Here is a 22,420-nt window from a genome sequence, read left to right as displayed (position 1 = left end):
TGGGAGTTGGGGTTCCACAGGGATCTGTGTTGAGCCCCACGTTGTTTAACATCTTTATGTCCCCTTTGGCGGCCTTGGTGGAAGCATATGGGGCCTAGATCGTCTCTTACGCCGACGACACGCAACTCCTCTTCACATGCGGGAAAGACCAGGAGTTTGATGGAGGGAGAATTCGGGACTGTCTTACATTGGTCTTTGACTGGTTCCAACGGAACAGTCTAAGGGCCAACTCGAGCAAGTCCGAGGTTCTATTCTTCGGTTGCGGTGTCGATCCGGAGTGGCAGCACTGGTGGCCGTCCGACATGAGCCCTCCTGCACAGTCTTCCTTGGTGGCTAAAAACCTGGGTGTCAAGCTGGACAACCAGCTATCGCTGCGAACACATATTCTGGGTCTGGCTGGCACCTGTTATGGAATTCTGAAAATGCTCCGTAAATTCCTGCCCTGCTGTCTGAGGGGCACAGGCGTATTACTGTGCAGGCTCTTGTCGGTTCTAGGCTTGACTATGCTAATGCCCTCTTCCTTGGCCTCCCTGATTACCTAGTTCAGCGCCTACAGGTGGTACAGAACTCTGCCGCCCGGGCTATCTTTGGCCTGCGTAGACGAGCCTGAGCTTCCGGGCTGCTACAGGCGCTACATTGGCTGCCTGTCCGGAAACGGATCCAGTTTAAATCCCTGACTCTGATGCACAAAGCCCTGTTTGGATCAGGGGCTGGATACCTGCGGCGGAGACTAGCCTTCTATCGACCAGTCCGCTCCTTGCGCTCGGAATCCCTTTACAAAGCGGTGGTCCCTCGGGTGAGGAAGGCCCGCACGGGAGGGCGCTCTTTTAGCTGCAAAGCCCCACAGCTGTGGAACTCGCTTCCTCTTTCGCTGCGCAGCACTGCCAATTTGTTCCAGTTCAGGAAGAGCCTGAAGACCTGGCTTTTTAATCTTTAGGTTGTTCTTATTGTTTCAGTTTCAGTTCTCTTTCTCATTTTTTTTGCTGTGTTGTGTTATTTTTATTCTGAGATGCAGGTGGAAAGCGCCGGGACACTCTTTTCGAGTAGCCGTGCGCTATACAAGAACGCTGTAACATAACATAACATAACATAATTGTGTAGCATATAATTATGTGGCACTGAGTGGTATTGTGTGGAGTGTATTTTAAAATCAGTAGAGTGTAATTATGTGATGTGTAATTATGTGGTACTGAGTGCTATTGTTTGGAGTGTATGTTGCAATGAGTGCAGTGTAATTATGTAGCATATGAATATGTGGCACTGAGTGGTATTGTGTGGAGTGTGTGTTGCATTCAGTAGAGTGTAATTATGTGGCATGTAATTATGTGGCACTGAGTGGTATTTGGAGTGTATGTTGCATTGAGTGCAGTGTAATTATGTGGCGTGTAATTATGTGGCACTGAGTGGTATTTGGAGTGTATGTTGCATTGAGTGCAGTGTAATTATGTGGCGTCTAACTATGTGGCACTGAGTGGTATTTGGAGTGTGTGTTGCATTGAGTAGAGTGTAATTGTGTGGCATGTAATAATGTGGCACTGAAGGGTATTGTTTGGAGTGTATATTGCATTGAGTGCAGTGTAATTATGTTGCATATAATTATGTGGCACTGGGTGGTATTGTGTGGAGTGTGTTGCATTCAGTAAAGTGTAATTATGTGGTGTGTAATTATGTGGCACTGAGAGGTATTTGGAGTGTATGTTGCATTGAGTGCAGTGTAATTATGTGGCGTGTAATTATGAGGCACTGAGTGGTATTTGGAGTGTATGTTGCATTGAGTGCAGTGTAATTATGTGGCGTGTAATTATGAGGCACTGAGTGGTATTTGGAGTGTATGTTGCATTGAGTGCAGTGTAATTATGTGGTGTGTAATTATGTGGCACTGAGTGGTATTTGGAGTGAATGTTGCATTGAGTGCAGTGTAATTATGTGGCGTGTAATTATGTGGTGTGTAATTATGTGACACAGAGTGGTATTTGGAGTGTATGTTCCATTGGGTGCTCCGCAATTATGTGGCGCTGAGTGGGTATGGAGTGTATGTTGCATATGAGCGCAGTGTAATTATGTAGCATATAATTATGTGGCACTGAGTGGTATTGTGTGGAGTGTAATTATGTGTGATTATGTGGCACTGAGTCGTACTGTTTGGAGTGTATGTTGCATTGAGTTCATTGCGCACACATAGCGCCGCGGTTTGGTAAAGTGAAAGAAAGCGCCAAGAAGATGTAAAAAGTCACTTACCAGGCGCACACAAACACACAATGGCGAGATGGCAAGTGTAAAGGATATATATGTGTGTTGAGCACTGGAAGATTAAGTGCTGTGTCCGATTAATTACAAATGATTTATCAACATTGGAAGGCTGATAAACCAAGCGGACTAGCACAAATTTGAGCCTGTGACTATTGGGTGTGGCACATATTCCTGCAGTTTGTAGGCACCCTAGTACGCTCAGCTATCAAACCATAATATAAAGCGCCGCAATGTACATCTTTGCACACACATAGCGCCGCGGTTTGGTAAAGTGAAAGCGCCAAGGAGATGTAAAAAGTCACGTACCAGGTGCACACAAACACACACCTCTTTACATTGCTGCCTCTAAAACATTGCAGAAGCGTCCGGGTACTATCGGGCAGATGTGGCCTCTGGCTGTTCCCCCCTGTGTGGTATGGTAATTTTTGTATATATCTATACTGCAGCGCTAACAGCATTGTGCACACATAGCTCTGCTAGTTTAATGAAGTGACCAGTGGCTTGCTCGTATTCCGTACATCTGTACCCCGTGTGCTTGTCAGAACTTGCATTCCATTTGCCTTTATGTAGCACTTCCTAGTAAAGAGCTATAATATTTACTGGCTAGCCTATAAAAGAATAGTTGATGAATAATTCGAAAATACATTTAAGAAGAATGTCCTCAAATAGGTCGTAGATTGGCGGGGATGGGGGGCATTACGTGCCACATTTGTGGTATGACATTCGGGGTAAAGCTAGTGAAAGCGCCATGGAGATGTAAAAAGACACGTACCAGAATTTAAAGCGCAGTGATGTAAATTTTTGCGCACATATAGCGCCGCGATTTGGTAAAGTGAAAGCGCCAAACACACCTCTTTACACTGCTGCCTTTAAAACATTGCAGAAGCGTCCACGAACGATCGTGCAGATGTGTCCTCTGGCCTTTCCCCCCTGCATGGTTTGGCAGTTATTATCGAACCAAACCAAGGCTGAATGTACTGCACGCTTACTGGCTACAAACACTTCAAATACCAAGAACAATAAACCATGTGCAGTTGTCGGATTTTTGGAATGTCTACTTCCCGATGAATACAGCGAGCCATGCCGACGTGCACGGCCTTGAACTAGTGTAAACAGGGTCTAAGTTCAGCGCTATTAGTATGGAATGCTCAAATAGAAGGAATGGAATGTCAGTAATGGACGTGGAATCCAAGTATCACTAACAAAGCACACAAAACTTCCAGAACCCCAAGAGACACGTCTCGAGTTTACATGGGACCCTGAAACAGCTGAGGCACGTGCAAGCGAAAAAGGGCATTGTCACGCCGATTTATCAAACCATCTAGCAGTCGGTGAGGAATTGAAACAAAAAGGCCGCGTAGGAAGTTGGCAAACAACATTTTATCGGACAAAGGGAACGCAGAGAAACTGCTATCTCCATCCATCGCAGCTCCAACGCTCTCTGTATGGGGGAGGGTGAATTCGACACACCATCTTTTGCTAAGCACTGCTCGAAATCAGCCAGAGCATTGTTCGTCCAGTTTGAAAATATCAGGATGAAAGTGACGAAATTCGAGCCAGTGTCTGGCAGCCCCAAGCTATATGAAAAGAAATGTCAAATCGCACTTCCATTCTGAGGTTGCTCTCTGAGCTTGTACATACTGCATGCTGGATTAATAAAATATAGGCATAGAAAGAGGAAGATTAAATAAGCAAAAATGTGTTACATAATATGTGCAGTTTTGGAAAAGTAGCAAGTTTGACACAAAAGAATGCATGTGCCACGAGCGCTGTGAGGGGGCTGGGCAAGCATGCCAGCATTCACAAGCAGATGGTCCTGTTTATGACCTGCGGAGCACGTGAAGTGACTGGTGGCAAATAGACTCAAAGCGGCCGGTTACTTTGATGTTCTGGGCTTGTCTTGCTTGGTGGGGGAGCAGATTTCTGTGCACGCGCATTTCTCACATGAACTGCATGGAATCCGGGAAGGAATTCGCTTGTTCAAGAGTGTTGTTTTCCCTGCAATAGTTCAGAGCTATAAATAGCTCGACCCAAACAGGATGAAATTTCTTTAAATAACAGCATATGTCAACATACTTATATGGTATAATGCTAGTATTTACCATTTGATGTATTGTTATGTAAAATTTAGCAGCTTAAATAGCTAAAAGACGACAGACCTCAAAGTATGAGTGCGCGTTTATCAGTTGAATAGATATGGAAACGTACAGTTTTACAACTTCATTTATATACCAAACACAAAATGAATATGGATAAATACAGATAAAATGGCCACAAAATTAGTATCGATAAATACAGACGGAAATGGCCAAAAAATAAAAACTTTAAAACCTGGAGCCTTATTTATAATTTAATATCCATATTTTTAAAACTAGCAGATAGACTGCTGTCATTGACATTTGGCAGGAGCTGAGGTGGGGTCAGCTGCAGTGGACTTCCAAGAAATATTTTGGGCCTTGGTACTTCATTTTAGTTTGTTTTTTGTTTTTTATCAAAGTAAGCACTGCATTCCTGCCGAGTAAAGGGCCAGACTTTGTGTGTTCAATATTTCACTGTTTTGGGGACCTGACAAACTATACATTAATGGCCTGATTCAAAAAGGCAAACTTACGTGTTTGTGCATGTTTCTGATCGTTTGCTATTCACAGATATATTTTACAAGTAGTATCTTTACGAGTGCGCAATTTACGCACATAAAAAGATAGGACAGTCCTATTGGTTTGTGTGCGAGACTCAGCAGCCTAAATCTACAACTTGTAAAATACCTTAGTGAATAGCAAACAGTCGTAAACTTCGACAAAAATGTAAGTTTACCTCTATGAATCAGGCGCAAACTCTTAAAAAAAAAAAAACATCACGCCTTATTGTAACTTGCAACATGAAAGTTGTCGTCAGCAAAATGTAATTTAACAATACCAAAGTGCTGATGTACTTGTAACTGTTCTTATGTAAAGCACTCTGAGACCCACCTGGTTTAGTCTGTAGTATATATATATCTTCAATATAAATACATAGATAAATAACCTTGAGAGAGGAACTAAATAACAGACAAGAACACTTCTGGACGAGACAGAAAAATATTACTAAAAGTAGAGAATAATAAAGTTGGAGGAGAAGTTTGTGAACAGCTTCAGTTTAAAGAATGATATTTGTGTGGGTTTACTCCTAATGATTCTCCGTGTATGTGTCCCGACAGTGCATCACCTGTGGGAAGCCTTTCAAGAAACTGTGGTCCCTCCATGAACACAACAAAATAGTTCACGGCTACGCAGAGAAGAAGTTCTCCTGCGAGATCTGCGAAAAGAAGTTCTACACCATGGCCCATGTCAGGAAGCACATGGTTGGTGAGTATTGACCCAGGGCTGCCACTTTGCTGAATGCGATCAGGAACCAAATTACCAATTCAAGGTTTTTCTTTTCACCCATACTTTCCATCAAGTGTGTTATTTTGTTCAATGGTATCAAGGCAGCACTCCAACTCTTAGAACACATAAGGCAGTCAGTGGTGTCTCAAACATATGGGCTGAGGGTCCATCCCATATTGAACATAGAGGTGTATGAGAAGATGACTTGATTCAGGAAATTTGTTAAATGGAGAGGTGTTGTGTATCAGTTACACAAATATGTGTTAATTTGTATTTCGTACTTCTTTAGGCTTCATTGTATGTTGCGTTCTACATCTTGGGCCAAGTTCCTACAACATCCAAAGACAAAAGTCATAACTTTACCATGAAAACGCCTTCGATTAGAGTAAATTTCCCTGCTTTTGTTAGCAATTCACAAAGGTTTCCCGGAGAACTCGGTGGAATGTGCAACTGCAGGTTATTTTTAGGAATTCTGACATGCACAACCATTTCTGCATACTGAAATAAAACAGGTTCACATTTACAAATGAAGCAAAATTGCTTCTGCTTTTTGTGTGTAGAAAAACCTTACCTCAGACCACTCTTAATTTTGATGGCGTCCCCCCCCACCCCCATTACTTACAGGATTTCTGTGTGAGCAAATGCCGTTTGGAAGTACAAAATCTCACCATTTAAAATTCTGCAAATCAGAAATTGCGTTGTGCCCTCATAACTTCTGTTTTTGCCATCTTAATTTTTCTCAAATGGGCAAAAACGTGTGTCGTCTGAAAAGGGTTGCCCCTCCCAGCCATTGTACTCTTCCATTTCTGGGCTACAATACTGCTTATGTGCAGCACAACTTTAGGAACTATGATCAGAGAATTGTTTCAGTGAAATAACTTATTTTATTTTTTACGGTTTAAATTACATTGATTATTTTAATCATCGTTAGTGCTGATTGTCTATCATCTATCATAAAAGCATAAGATAAAAGATATGATCTTGAGCAGAACTTCTGAAAGTTAGCGTTCATGTGAAAGAATATTCCCATGTCGCTTGCATCATGAATAATATAATCCCCAAAACCGTTTTGCTCACAAGCCAACACTCATTGATCTTGCTCATGAATATCATCTTTTCCAATAATGCCAGCCAAAGACTGTACATATTTCTGTAGATTACTCAACCCACCCGACCCTCACCTCTTTCACAGTTACTTCCACTCCATCGCAAAGTATTTATTTAAGTACCAAATTTATAATAAACCATTTAATAAAGTACCAAGTCAAAACTGAATAATAGCTTCTGCAGCTTACAGCCAGTGATCGTTCATTTAACAGCGAATAAATCATTTCTTTAAATAAAATGCATAAATGGGGGAAAAGCAAACAGCATGAAGAGAGACAGAACCTTCAGAGTGATTTTAATCTCTGGTGATGGTTGAAATGAAACATCTTTGGAAAGGGACCTTAATAACCGGACATTTCCTCGTTTTGCAGTGAGTCAAATATTCTTTTGTCAATTCCATGCATTCTTGCCAGGGTGTGGCGAACCTGCCCATGTGCTCACTAGATGGGCAGCAATGCCAATGATGTTGAATGTATTTTATATTTACTGACTGGATTTTGTGAGCTGAGTCTTCTGTGGAATATGTCACGCGTGTGCTCATGCCTTTCGATTCTGCTCTTTCTGCAGCTCACACCAAGGACATGCCTTTCACCTGTGAGACTTGTGGGAAGTCATTCAAGCGGAGCATGTCCCTCAAGGTGCATTCGCTTCAGCACTCTGGGGAAAAGCCCTTCAAGTGTGAGGTGAGACATCTCAATGTTTCTGGTTCTATCATCTCTGAAAAAGTCGTCTCTTTCCCATAATTCTTCCATCCACCTCAGATCCATAACCTAGCAGAGATCCTGTAATGGCTTGATGTAAGACATTTATTTTTTTCAAATGTAAAGTTTAGTTCACTGGATTTCTCTTTTAGTTAAGAAAGTGCTCAAACAGCTCACTTTTATGTCGAGTAAAAATAAATAAGTATTGTCAATGTCCATAGGTCTGGCTTTAATATGCTAAAGCCTGTTCTCTCACAGGCACATCACTTAATCTTTAGTCACATTGGCAGAGTCTTCTCTTTCTGGTGAACTTGGAATAGGAGCGAAAAACAAGAAGGAATGTCTGCAGGCTCTGGTTTGATGCAATATGAGCACAACCAAAAGCGCGTGAGAAGGGGAATGAAGCATGTTGGAGGGCACTTGGGGTGAAGCTGATAGCTGAGCTAGTTGGGACACGTGCCTTCAAGTGCTTTGTGCGCCACACAAGGGGGCATATTTACAAATTAAGTGGGGAAGCGTGTCGTTAAGCCAAGAAGGCTAACGGCAGGTTTTCACTGGTCTTAATTGTGGCGCAGCCGCATATTTACTCCACCCTTGTATATGTGGGGCAGCGTCAAAATCAATGGGTGTTGCGGTGGAACACCCACAGCAACACCCACTGCCCTCCCCTTTCACGCTAAGTATAGCATAAAAGGTTGCCTTATTTACAAGGCAGCGTTAAGCCACGTTGAGTGGCTTAACGCTCCCTTGTAAATAAGGCAAAGCCCCTATCGTCACCACAACTTCCAAAAAAGTGACATTCTGGTGGCAATAGGGGCTTGTAAATATGCCTCAAAGTATCTTTAAAAGATCCTTTTACTGTGGAGGAAGTCCAGTTGGCATGTAGCAAACACGCTCTGTGGTAAAATAAGTAACAGATGTGGCAGCTGCATTTTGCGCAATCTGAAGGTGGCACATAAGATATTTAGGTGAGTCAAGCAAGATTGTGCTCCTATAATCCAAATGGAATAAGATGGCTGACTGTATCGCCGATCTTCGTCCTTTAACTGAGGGGTAAGGAAGAATTCTACATTAGTACATCAAAAGGGAGTAACACACCAGAGATCATGTTGACATGTAGACAGTAGGTAATATCAGCATTGATAGTTACACCAACAGTACCAGGGGCTTAGAGCGGGCCAAAAGCCAGTAAATACCAAATGGAAGTCCAGGTCTAATGATGATTCCCTAGAACCAACACTTTGTTTTCCCTGCCTTCAACTTCAAAGGGCTATTCGTCATAAAATATGAGGCTGAAGCAGACATTCCTGGAGTTAAAGGGGAAGACAAGAACTACTTTGGTGTATCATGAATTGAATATTAATATGTTGTTGAAAAAAGTAAGGCCCAAAAATATTAAAGCAAGTAAAGGGTTTAAATACATGTTAAAGAACTCCATAATGTGCTCAATAATCCCTAATTAATCAATGTCCATTGTGTTTAAAACAATTTTAAAAAAGTACCTTTATTCACACAACTAACAACTATACATAAAATTACATATTTACCCAATGAAACCTAGACTTCTCTAGCACCATCTGAACTGTACATTGTTTAGTAAGGTCAATTAATGTTGAATGATGCATAGCCGGAGAATTCACAATGTAAACCCCCTTCCCAGAGCATTTAGCAAAATGTTTGAAATGTAAAGTCTGACTTTCAGGGTAATGAGGCAGGGAAGACCAAGGCTAACTCAAAGAGTTGTTGTGGGCTACAAATTCTGCATTGAGCAACACACACAAATAACACACAATGTAGCAATGTCCAATCAATGTTACTTCTATAAAAAAAAGAAAAGTACCTTAATACATATACAGCTAGATATTATAAGCAAACTGACAACTATTTACAAAATTTCAGATGAAATTTCAAACTGGAACACCTTCTTCAGGGGCCTAGCATACTCACCAGCTCATGTGCCCTAAAGAAATGCTGTAGAGGACAACTAACCCTCTAAATGTATCCTGCCCTCGTTGTCTGTGAGCTACCTTGTAGCAATTTGCACACAAGCAGTATTTAATCATGGAAACCCACAATGCTCCTAAATAGGCTCTTTCAAAATGTGAGGCTTTTCACAACAAAAAAAGATTGAGCCTTCAGGCTTCAATAAGACATTTAGAATGAAAAATGCGAGGGACAATGCATTTGTCACTACATTTAATAATCAGTGAGGCAAGACTTTTTAATTTCAGGAAGACTCAAAGTATACATTGACATGAACCTTACATTTCCTTCTGCAAACACTAAGCATTTTGCAGTACCAGACTATGAAAGAGACATGCTTAAAGCCTTTCTTATTGCATTTTCAGTGAGTTCACATTGTTAACCCCCTCCTATTGTATTTGTCAGATATTTAAAGATGTAAAGAGCCTTTCCTTGTGTGTTTTCCTTGGAGTTGACTATGTAAATCCCTTCCTACTGTATTTGTCAGAGAGTTTACCATGCAAAACCACTTTGTGTTGCATTTGTCAGACGTCAGATGTTACAATGTAATACCTGCTTCTATTGCATTTGTGAGGGAGTTCACAATGTAGAATCCCTTTCTATTGAAGTTGTCAGAGTTTACACTGTAAAACCCCTTCCTATTGTAGTTGTGAGGGTTGGCAACAACGTATTGTATTTGTCAGAGAGTTCACAGTATAAAAACCTCTTCCTGTTGTTTTTGGCAAGGAGTTCACAATCAAAATTCCCTTCCTATTCTGTGTGTCCGAGTTGACAACGCAAAACCCCTTCTTACTGTATTTGAAAAATCTGGTATGTCATGTCCCGGGGCAGTTGGTAGTCAATGGACCCCAGTTGTGCCAAACGGGGTTCTTTTTCCTTTGGTGTCCTGAATCCTCTCTCCTGGGGTCCCTCAAGTACCCCTTTGAGCACTTTGATCTTAAGATAATGAGGCCAGTGGTCAAAAGCTGACTCAGGGAGGTAGTGTGGGTTGGAAAATCAAAACTTAGCAATGCAAGAAGTAACAATAAATCAATGTCTAGCTAATGCTCCTTTAAAAGAGAAAAGTATGGAGGAATGGGGTGGGGGAGGTAGTATAAGTTTCCTTTCTTGTTATGTATCTTCTTTTGACCTGCTTCGACTATTTCAATATTATGTTTATATTGCTCTGGTGTGCCGCCCCTTCTGTTTCACCGCTTTTGTCGGGCGGATGGTCCTTTTTTTTTCTTGTTGAAGAAAATTCAATAAAAGATTTATTCATTTATTTATATTTTTATTTATTTATTTATTTTAACAAGTCTTTATTGAGACACACATGTTTTATAATTTACAAACAGCCCCCCCAAAGACTCCCCCCTCCTCCCCCCCCACCATCCCCAGGCATATTGCTTCTTGATGTTTATACATTGCCCGGCATATCAATAACATCATAAATGTTTCATTACTTTTTGACACATTTAAATTCAACATTCCAAGACTACACTTAAGATTGGAAGGTTTGCATCCACTTCTAAAGGAGGTCCCAGATTTCCAACCCCTTCTTCTTATTATTGTGTCCCTTCCTTCAATAAATAATTATCTCTAGATATATGAGGCCAGTAGTGGCGCCCACCACTGTTGGAAAGCCGGAGGGTTTGGGTCCAACCAGGCCGAAGCCAGACATATTCTGAACACGGCTATAGAGATAAACATCAGCCCTTGCATAGCCTTTGGTCGGATGTCTCCGTCTACTCCTAGCAGTATTTTTCCCATGGTGTTTTCAATTCTTTAAAAAAAAAAATCGGTTAGGAAAGTGGAGATTTCCCTATGTAAAGGCCGAAGTGTGTCACAGGTAGCAAATATATGTTTGATATCGGCCCCATATAGTGCACACCGCGGGCATTCTGTACCTTTGCCTGAGCCCCATTTAGCTATCTTATTTGGTGTATAGTACAGCTGGAAGAATGTTTTATAGAATTGGGCTTGCAATCTAACCAATATTAACAGTGATTGGTATAATTCGTAGGATCTCTGGCTTGTCCCCTCTGTTATCTCCAGTTTATCCTGCCATTTTTTGATGAATTTGTACATATCATCGGGGAGAGCGGTGGTCAACATATCATAGATTTCCCTGATCTTAACCGTCTCGTTTTTGTTAAATAATTAGATGGTCAGGATCATCTGGAATTTAGATCGTCCTCCCCCTTTTTTCATTAAGAAGTCTCTAACTTGTAGATATTTAAAAAAATCGCTGTGGTCTAGCGTATATTCACTTTTTAACTCTTCAAATAATTTAAACCCTATTGGAGTGTAGAAGCATCCACACTGGTTAATCCCTGCCCTTAGCCATTTGTTAATTCATCCGTCATTGAAGATCTCCGGGAGATTGCTATTTTTAAATAGGACAGTATAATAGGAAAACCTCCCAATTCCAGGAGTTTGCGTATTTGATTCCAGGCTTTATAGATGCCTGCTAGCGTTTTAAAGTGCACTCTTTTAGCGGTTTTATGTAAGTCGCCATAGATGCTAGCTAGCCTCATTACCCAGTAGGATTTTCTGTGGTGTTGGAACCTCTCCATCTTGCCGGTTTCTCCCATTCGGGGAAAATAATACCGTACCATATTTCAAAATTGTAGCCCACCAGTAGACTTTAAGATTAGGCATGGCGAGACCGCCTCTGTCTTTTGGTAGTGAGATGTATCTTAGTGCCCTTCGTGGTCTTCTATATCCCCAGATGAATCGGGAGAATATATTATCAATATATTTAAAAATCTGCGGGGTAAACTCTAAGCATATGGCCCTAAAAAAATACAAACATTTTTATAGCGTTACATCTACCCACTATGGTTAGGTGCAAATTATGTAGTCTATTGAGGTCCTTTTTGGTTTGTTTCATGAGTGGTTCCAGGTTGACCTTGACCAATTTATCTAGGTTGGCCGTTATATTAACCCCTAGATATGTAGCGTTTTCCACTAGCCTATGGTCCCTGTAGGTGATTCTATTGTTGATAACTATCTGCGTTTTTTCCTGATTCAGCTTATACCCAGAGATATCCCCGAATTTTTTAGCCTCCTCTTCCATAGCTGTTACCGCTTCTCATGGATCATCTGTAACCAGCGCGATGTCATCTGCGTAGGCTTGGTGTCACCATTTGGGGTTTTAATTGGTGGGATTGCCTGGCTAGTTTTCAATCTGCGTATAAAGGGGTTGATAAATATTGCAAATAATAAGGAAGAGCATGGGTATCCCTGTCTTTTCCCTCTAGTTACGTTAATTTTCTCTGAAATCGCCCCGTTAATCATTACAACCGCTTCGGGATTTATGTATAGCTTACGAGTGGCATTTATGAACTGTTCCCCAATTCCACTCTTTGACATTGCAGACCAGAGGTACTGCCAGGAGAACCTATCGAAGGCTTTCTCTGCGTCTAATAATATGAGCGCCATAGGGTCTCCTGCTACCTCCGTTATGTCAAAGAGTGTGATCACCCTCTGTACATGGTCAGTGGTGGATCTTCCCGGGATGAATCCATGCTGGTGAGGTGACACAATTTTATGTATGATCGGTGCAAGTCGACTAGCTAATAATTTTGAGTAGATTTTGGAATCACAATTTATTAACGTGATGGGGCGATAGGATCCCAATTCCCTTGGAACTTTGTTTTTCTTTGGGAATACTACAATTTTTGCCCGAGCCCATGATCCTTGCGGATGCCCTCCTTGAAAGACATGTGTTATCAAATCTCTTAAAATTCCTTTTAGTGGTTTAAAAAATTTAGCATAGAATTCTATTGATATTCCGTCCAACCTGGCAGCCTTCCTGGCAGCTAAGCTATTTATTGACAATAAGATTTCTTACCACTGTGGTGTTTCATCTAGACTATCTTGGTCTTCCTGTGGCAACTGAGATATTATAGTCTGCTCTAGGTACCGCTCTATCTCATCTTGTTTTTTATTAGCTTCCTTATACAGTTCTAGATAAAAGTTTTGAAATGTCACTCTTAGTGCTTTCGGGTACTGTTTGAGGCCTTCTTTTGGGTCCCTAATCTCCTTGATCACGTTTGCCGTGCCTTGCTGTCTCCTGCGGACTGCCAGTTGATGTCCCACTTGTTCACTCAGTTCATAAGTGTTCTCTTTATTCATTGTGGCCTTGCACACTGCCTTTTCTGTGAAGATATCGTTAATTCTGTTTCTTGCAATGGCCACCCCGCTTAGCGCCTCTTCTATATCCTGTCTAGCTTGTACTGCCCTTATGAGTCCCACATCGGCTTCTGACAATTTCCCCTGCAGCATACCCATTTTTTGTTTAGCTTCTCTATTAGATTTAAGCAAGAATCATAGGGTTTCTCCCCTTATACCTGCCTTGAGAGTTTCCCATACAATTTCCATTGGTGCGCTACCCACGCTGTCCTCCAGAAACTCAGGTATCCACTTATTTATAAGTTGGCAATATTCTTCATTTAGGAGTAGGGCCCTCTCAAATGTCCATATGTTTTGGTCGTGTTGTAACCCTTCACTGTCAACACTCAGTATTAGGGGGTAAGATCCGAGAGGACCCCTGGACAAACACATAATCTAGCCTAGCGAATTTGGTATGTGTGTTAGAGAAAAACGTGAATCCTGGATTATTAGGGTGTTTAGCCTGCCACCAGTCCGATAGCCCATGAGTGAAACATAGTTCTTTGAGTGCTTGAAATACCATCGGCTTCCTCCCCTTATATGCGAAACCAGATCCTGATGACCAGTCCGGTTGTAGATTCAGGTTAAAGTCTCCACAAACAATCAAAGGGAGTGACCAGTGACCTAATTAATTCGTAATAAATCCGAGTATATCTGGATCATCGGTGACACTCCTGAATATGGAGCATATAGTTATTTTCTTCCCATCGCTATACTGGCACTCCGTGACTGCCCACCGCTCAAGTTTGTCAGCAGCTGACCTGGTGAATTGCAACCCCGTCCTGTTGCCAAAATGGCCACCCCCATGTCTTAGTTGCCTGTGTTGTGGCTACAATCAATCTGTCCCCGAGGGTTTTCGGGAGATGCCATTGGGACCCCTCGACATGTGTGTTAGAATTGGGGTAACCAATTCATCGGGGGTAGCGTGGTGCGGAGCAGGCAGGCCAAACTCCTGAGGACATGTGAGAAGCATCCACGTAGTACGCACAGATGACACATCAGGCACAGCACAAAAAGAGACACAACGCCACTTTTGATGAAAAAGAATAACTCTTGTATTGTCTCCAATATGCAAAAGCAAACACAGTAATCACAATGATGCGCCAACTGGCGCCAGGCCAATATATACACGGGGATTATTTAGGGGGTAACTGAAAAAGAAGAAAAAGGTAGTCCGTTAGTTCCAGGGCTGAAATAAAAACACAAAGCGTTATCACTTGACATGGACCATCAGGCACCAACATCTGCCATAAAACCTCCTAGCAGGACGTTCAGCGTAAAATAAACCATTAGGCGTAAAAGCCCAGTCGGACTGGTATTAGCATCTCCTGCAAGATGAACAATAGGCGTACAACATTAACATCAGGCCTAGACAGGCATAAACATTCAGCAGGCTCCATCCACAGTGGCGTAACCTTGGCCTGGAAACCATTAGGCACATTAATCTAGGCATCAAATGGGTTGGATCAAGAAAATGATGTAACACTAACATTACTCAGGGGAACATTTCAGGAGATCACAACAAGCCTCAACATAGCGCAGTAACGATTCCCTTGCAGGTTGAGGTTAGCCTTTTATTGGACTGGTTGCATTATAGAACATTTTGTAGACCACTTTCAATATAAAACACTCCTTTTACCAGGGGAACTTGACAATAACTCAACAGAAGTACCAAGATCACAACAGGATCACGCTTGGCATGAGCCCAGCATTATTACCATTATCTATGCTCACATTCTTTAGGGGCAACACATGGGCTACAGGTGTACAACCTCAGAGGAACTCATTAAATCAGGGAGTAACACATTGGGGTCCCTAGGGGTACATCATCCCTTGACCCTCTGAGCAAATGGTTAACTGTTGTCCTCAGGTGGGCTGCCGTCAACCTGTTCCCACTCTAGGCCCCAGGGAGGGGCTGGGTTAGTCCGCTCCTCAGGTCCTTATTAGCTTTATCTAGGACCAACAGGGCCTAACCACAGTCTCCGGTTAGGGCGGGGCTGCCCCTCGGATGAGGCAGGGCTCCTTGGCAGCCCTGTTGCTCTCAGATATTTCTGCCCTCCCCGGGGGGTTACCTTCAGTCTCGGGCCTCTCGTCCGGCGGTGTAGTCAGGGCGGTCACGCGGGAGGCAACGGGTACACGGGGCGGCCCGTGCTACTTCAGCGCTCCTCCTTGGGCCTCCCTGCAGCTTCTGGACGGCTCCGGGCCTTCCGGGACTCCGACGGCCCCGGAGCCAATGGGGCCCCAGTTCCGGGCAAGCGAGGCGTCCACAACCAACCAGGACGCGCCTTCCGGGGGCGCTGCGCCAGCCGCCAGTCATGGCCCAGCTCTTGCGAGGTGTGACGCCAGTTGCCAGTCGCCAATCACAGCGTGGCCGGCAAGGGCGGGGGCGTGGCCGATGACACGGCTGGGCACCCCTGTCACGTGAGGAGGGTGTTCCCGGCCTCTGAGGCCTAGTGCGGCCTTCTGGAATCCCACGGCGTTTCAAATCGGCCTAAGGGCACACAGATGAGCCCGGCTGCGGAGGTGAGTAGGGCCTGCACCGCGATCTGGGCACAGCGCTTCGAAGGGCAGCAAGGTAGTCTTGGTCATGGCGCGCTGGGGACACAAGGCAGTCTCCTGCTGGCCAGCACTGGGAGGTGATTATAGGCAGGATCGTTCTGGGAAATAATAGCACCTCAACACACACGCATTGGGAGCAACAGACACTCTCAGTCTAGCAATTAGATGGCCTGTGCTATTTAACAGGTGGCAATCCTTTTCTGTCCTGGTCAAAGTAGCGGGAGCACAGCTCTAAGGGGCACAGAGCTTCACCTTGGGGTTCCCCAGCAGCCACTCTTTCCAGCCCTGACAGGCAGCGCCTCCAGTAGCACTGCGCAAGGGGGCGGACAGTCCCCACAGCCAGCCTCAGGGGCCCCAGGGTACCGCTTCTCACCTCCTGGGGGGTCCAGTCCAAGGTGCTCCTTCCTTTCCAGGTGCTTGTAGATATAGCGCTCATGTGGCGCAAGGTCCCCGCAGCCTCAGTGACCTGGGCTTGCACCCCTTCCTTAGGGGCCAAGTGGCAGAGCAGCAGGCACTACTGGGCCAGGTCAGCAGTTAGTGGGGACTCATCAAGACAGGGCGGTAGGCTTTCACCATCCTCCACTGTAGCGTTGCCCTCCTCCTATCCAGCAGCCTGAACTCCTGCAGTGGGGCTTCCACTAGCCCTGGGGACAGCAGAGGGGTTGTAGTTTGGTGCAGGGTCCAGCACACAGGCCCAAGTGGCACAATCCCCTGGCAGCAGGTCCCTTCACATTCACGTTCCTGCTCTGTCTGACCACATGGTGGCACAGCCCCCTTATTTATATGCCCCTCACACCACCTACCAGGCAGTGCCAGAGCCATCTAGAATTCTCTGGGGAACTAGTTCAAACTGGCTCAGGGGGTGTCAGGCTTTCCCTCCAAATGCTGGGGTGGCTGGGTACCGAACAGCTAGACCGCTAACCCACAGCAGCCAGGTGGCACAACCGACTGCCATAGCATCCATTTTAAATGCGACATTTCATAAGGGCGCATTTCTACAATGGGGGAAAATAAGTGCACACACCATTTAGTTACATTTTCACATTACACAGGGCATCTCAGACCACACATGGCCTATACAACTTTCTTTACCATGGGGGAGACATCCTAAACAGAGGGGTGAAAAGCGAAAGATTTTGGGGGAAAATGGGCCAAGTCCAACAATGTGTCTCTTAAAGACATATAATATTAGCCCCTGTAGATCTTAATCCCACTGCTACTCTCTGATTTTTTTTCGGGTCATTGAGGCCACAGATATTGATAGATAACACCCTTAGCTTAGCCATTTGACATTTTGAGTATGACCCCTCCTTTGATTTACCACTTTTTCATGTAGTTTATTCTCCCCTACATAGGCGAGCCATTTGATGCAATATCTTTGATTTGACCTGGCTGAATACTCCATACCAACAATATGCCTGAGTTCTTGCCTCACCCCCTTCCCCCCCCCCTCCCCTCTTGAGACAGTCAGGCTCAATCCTGAGCCTGTGTGATAGCGTCTGGATTGTCCCCGCTAACTCCTACCCCCGCCCCTCCGCAACCCATCCTAACAACCTGTGCTCACATCTCTAAGTGTAGTACCCAGAAAATGAGAACAAAACAGAAAAAAATGGTAATTAAAAAACAAACTGAAACAAGGCAAGCATCTTAATACACATTAAAAGTTTCATCCTTTTGTTGCCTATCAGTACTTGAACGTTAATCATTGTGCATTTAGTTCTATCATCACTTAAGTCCACCCGAGAGTGCAGAGATAGAATGTATTTGCTGCATCATTTGCTACCACCGTAAAATAATCTCGGGGTTGCTTGACTTAACTAGCATCAACAAGTCTCTTCCCCCAGCTATGATCTCATCTAGTAGTTTCTGTGCTTGTATTTCGGAAGTAAAATAGAAGTTCTGCCCTTGATGGATTATTTTTAGTTTTGCAGGATTTTGTAGGGAAGCCGAATACCCAGCCTTTTGAAAAGGGGTTATGAGCTGCCAGAGTCTCCATCTTCACTCTACGGTGGCGTGTGCAACTTCTGGTTTGGCAAAGTACATAAAGTTTTCCCCTTTCCTTTTCATATTTGGTCTGGCCAGATCGTACACTGCCTGCCGAAGTAGGAAGTTCCCGAACTATATTAAAATCACCCGTGGATACCCTTGTGCATTTGCTGGTCGTTTGGGTATTGACAGAGGAAATCTATGAACGCGCTGGACCTCTTTGTCCCAGTCTCAGTGCGCCAGCTCCGGTAGCGAGTTTTTCAATAAATTTATGGTGTATTCCCTTACATCTTTTCCTTCGACATTTTCGCTAATACCAAGCAGCCTTAGGTTGTTCCGGCGTTGCTGATTTTCGGCCTCCTCCAGTTTCCACATAACATCCTTTAGCATGCAGTCTTGGGAGGATGCCTGTTCTTTTAGTGTATCCACTGTATTGTCTATGTCCTCTGTGCGTTTCTCCACCATGCCCAGTCTGTCTGCTATTTCAGAACACGTTTTACCAATTGACGCATTGTGCCTTGGAGCTTTTTCTGAAGCAAGTCGTAACTGGCGGTTCTCATTCTTGATTTCCTCCTGGAAGTTTTTTAGGGATTTAAAGATCCTTTACAGGGATGGCACTGGGCGGTCGACATGAGGTTTTGCTTCTGTCTGACAGGGTAGTTGTCCTTTAGATATTTGTCCTGCCCCGTTCAGATTGCCAGGACCTATTAGTTGCGTAGCTGTGCAGTCTCACCCGAACTCCTCTTCCTCGTCCCCCTTTTTTTCTTAGATCTATTTTTCTTCAAGTCTGACCCCTGTTTTATTCTTTTCTGGGTTCTCTTCCCGTCTTGTTGACTGCCGTTACTTGTAGAGGTGTCTCCCCCCTCCATCTCTTCACTGCTGGAAAAAAGCCTGGATACTAATTTGGCTGATTCCTCATTTAGTGAATAAAAGTTTTCCATGGAGTCTGGGGATAGATACCCAGTGTCGTGTGTCCTTTTTGGAATGGCTCCTTCATTTTTATCTCCTTTATTTGGTGGCTTGATTACAGCTCTCTCTTTACCTGGTGTTCCCTAGGGGGTACTCTTTTCTAGCCTGCTATTCAAATCGGCACGTATATTGTCTTGAGGGTCATTGGCTGATACTTCTGGGCTCCCAAGCAGGGGCGTAACACAGGCCCCTGCAGGGCCCGCGGTGCGGGGGGCCCAATGCTCCGGGGGCCCCCTCGGCACTGCACTCTGGCCGGGGAACTCTTGATTGAGCCTGGAGGGGGGCCCCTCTACCTACCGTGCAGGGAGTCCCCCTCAGTTTTCGTTACGCCAGTGCTCCCAAGGACTGTGTTCTCCATGCATGATCCCCAGGAGGGCCTCCCTTCAGCTGTGTGTGCAGCGGGGCTAGCCCGGGGGATCCCTGGGGTGTCTCAGTAAGTACAGTTTCTTGATTGGCCCCTACTTCTTCCATTTTTAGTGCCCCAGGAACCCCCAGCTCTGTGTTGCCCTCCATAGGGGAAAACATGCTTGTGATAGCTATCTCCTTTTTCTTCCCCCCTGTCCGCCCGGCAACGTACGTTTTAGCTCAGTTTTCATGTGGCTTTTATGGAGCCTCTGTTTTTTCCTTTGCCTTTTCGGATTTTGCCCATTTGCTGGCGCGGTTGTCCAATTTCTTAGTCTCAGCTTTATTTTCGGGTTTGGTATCCTTGGACTCTGACTCTGTTTTTGGGTCGCTCTATGTGCGAGACCCACAGAGTGTGTTGAGACGAGTTCTGCTGCGTCCTCCTCGTGCAGCCATGGCCTCCGTGTGCTTTGCTCTCCCGTTCCCAGGGTTGCTAAGCAACCCCAGCCTGCAGCTCGAGCGAATCCTCCTGCCAGCGGTTGCTAGCAGAAGATAAGCAATGGATTTCCAGCACATGGGGTGGGCAGTGCTGCGTCGATCCAAGCAAGCACTGCTCAGTCTGTAGCCACCAAACCCAGGGGAGGACTGCAAGCTTTTGCATCGCAATCGGTAAGTCCTTAGTACTGTCCTGGTTTCCTCCTGTTTCTCCTCCCGATTTGTTAGGCACAGTGTACTGACCACTCCTCGGTTACTCATCCATGGATTTTCTGACTCAGCAGTAATTCTGCATTCAGGATGGGTACAGTGAGATGCAGAGCGGTATGGAGGTGAGTGACAGTGACTCTCACTCAGCCACCATCTTGCCTCTCACATCCTGACTTTCCTTTGCAAATATCTTTTCGAAATAACTTAACCAGACATAAACCTTCCTCTCAATAAAAGATTAAAACCATAAAAGAGAAAAGTAGAGCAATTGACACACAGCTAATTACTTGGCAAAAATTACACTATATAAAAGAGACTTGCAAATTGAAACACCCTTCAAAAGGTTCCTTGCAGAATCAAAGGGTGCAAATCACATACTACAAAGAAATATCACAAAGGCCAACAAACCTGTAACTTCTAGTTTGTTCCCATTATTTGAGTAGTACCTGGTGATTATTTGCACACCAATAGGCTCTATCCCTTAAAACCAGCAATGCCCCAATATGAGCCAATTGCGACACATAAAGCTTTTCACGAAAAGCAAATTTAGGCTGTTAGGCATTCTCAAAACATTCTCAATGTAAAATTAGGTCCTACTGCTGTTGTCACCACATTGAAACATCAATGAGAAGTTAAACATAGTGGCTTTAAAATGAACATAAGCATGACAATGTGGTCTCTGCCTCGAGTGACCCGTCAAACAATTTTGGTGACAGGAAGTATACATGGACATGTCTATTAGCTCTATTTTTGGAAACACCAGCCATTTACTCTGACAGGACCTACAAAGGTATGTGGGTACTAAAGCCTTCTGATTCCATTTGTCAGACAGTTCATAATATAAAACCCCATCCTAATGGATTTGTCAGAAAGTTCTCAATGTAAAGCCCCTGCCTATGGTGTTTGGTATAAGAGTTCATAATGTGAAGCCACTTTCTTTGTTTTTTAGCATGCTGCACCATATAGACCTTGTTAGACCTGGCATCTTTGGCGTGGTTTACTGCTTAACTTTTTGCCTTCAACCCTCCTGTTTGCTGACTTCGTTTTTGCTGGTTTTAGGACTATGCACTCTTTACCACTGTCAACCAGTGCTAAAGTGTTTGTACTTTCTGCTTAAAACATAGTAAGATTGGCTTATACCCAATTGTTATTTTTGGTTTACCTGTAAGTCCCTAGTAAAGTGGCACTACCTGTGCCAAGGGCCTATAAATTAAATGCTACTCGTGGATCTGCAGCACTGAATGTGCCACCCACTTAAGTAGCAGTTTAAACATGTCTTAGGTCTGCCATTGCAGCCTGTGTGTGCAGTTTTAAACTGCAATTTCGACCTGGCAATATAAAATGTTTGCCAGGCCCAAGCCTTCATTTTTAATCCATATAAGGTAAGGTAGGACCTGGACTCTGCAGAGGGCATGGTGCAGTGTATTTAAAAAGTTGGACATGCACTTTTGAGGTTTACAAGTCCTTGAAGTGAAAAACTCTTAAATTCATTTTTCACTACTATGAGACCTACCTCTTGTATAGAACAACTTTACATTATAACATTTTATAAGTATAATTTCCAAATGGGAACAGGTAACCAGTTCATGTTTGTTGTCTTTGGCATTGTAATGAAAAATACTAACTTATGGTGACGTTTGGTTTTAAATTACATTTGTGAAATGTCACCTTTAGAAAGCTGACATTTTCCTGTCTTAACCATTTGGATGATGCAGCCCGTCTCTGGGCCACATGACTGGGTGTAGTTGACAGTTGGCCTTTGTGTATTGCTCCTAGACAGTCACACACAATAGGAAACTTAGGTGTGCCTGGAAGAGCCATCACTGGTAGGATGGGAGGGAACGAATGGCTGGGTACAGCCCGATTACACCTAATAGGTTGTGCCTGCATCCACACAAAGGGCTGCGTACCCCCTGTTGTTAGTCTGAGCTAGGGCATGGAGAGCACGGAAACTGTGCACTTCAAAGGCCTGGCTCTAGAAGCTTCTCCACACTTCAAAATCACAACTGGGTATAAATACTGGACTACAGACACCAACTCTTCAGTATACTTCTGGACTTGTGGATACTCTGCTAGGAGGCACTGCTGTGCTCTGAAAGTACTGCACCTCTGCTAGACTGCTGCTCTCAAGGACTGCTGCCCTGCTGTGCTGACCTACTGCTTTCTTGCCTGGGTGAAAAGGACTGGACCTACATCTCTAGAAACCTGAATCCCAGAGTGACCCAAGAGTTAGCTGGATGGCCTCCTGATCTGAAGCCTTGGGGACACAAAAGGCTTCCAACAGCCTTGCACCTGAAC

At 44.1% G+C, this 22,420-nt stretch overlaps 1 protein-coding gene across 2 annotated transcripts in view; it reads left to right on the top strand.

The window, feature by feature from the left end:
* The window catches only part of ZBTB47 (zinc finger and BTB domain containing 47), a 298,370-nt gene that overhangs the window by 215,620 nt on the left and 60,330 nt on the right, over window positions 1-22,420 (top strand). For both annotated transcript variants that reach the window (XM_086941092.1, XM_086941093.1), the window contains exons 3-4: window positions 5,447-5,594; window positions 7,290-7,405. In XM_086941092.1, the coding sequence (XP_086797218.1) occupies window positions 5,447-5,594; window positions 7,290-7,405 (264 nt within the window). The remainder of the gene's footprint in view (window positions 1-5,446; window positions 5,595-7,289; window positions 7,406-22,420) is intronic.

This window comes from Lissotriton vulgaris, chromosome 10 (assembly GCF_964263255.1).
Source record: "Lissotriton vulgaris chromosome 10, aLisVul1.2, whole genome shotgun sequence".
In the NCBI taxonomy this organism is placed as follows: domain Eukaryota; kingdom Metazoa; phylum Chordata; class Amphibia; order Caudata; family Salamandridae; genus Lissotriton; species Lissotriton vulgaris.
Note: the sequence above shows the minus strand (reverse complement) of the source record. Positions and strands in the feature narration are given on the sequence as shown.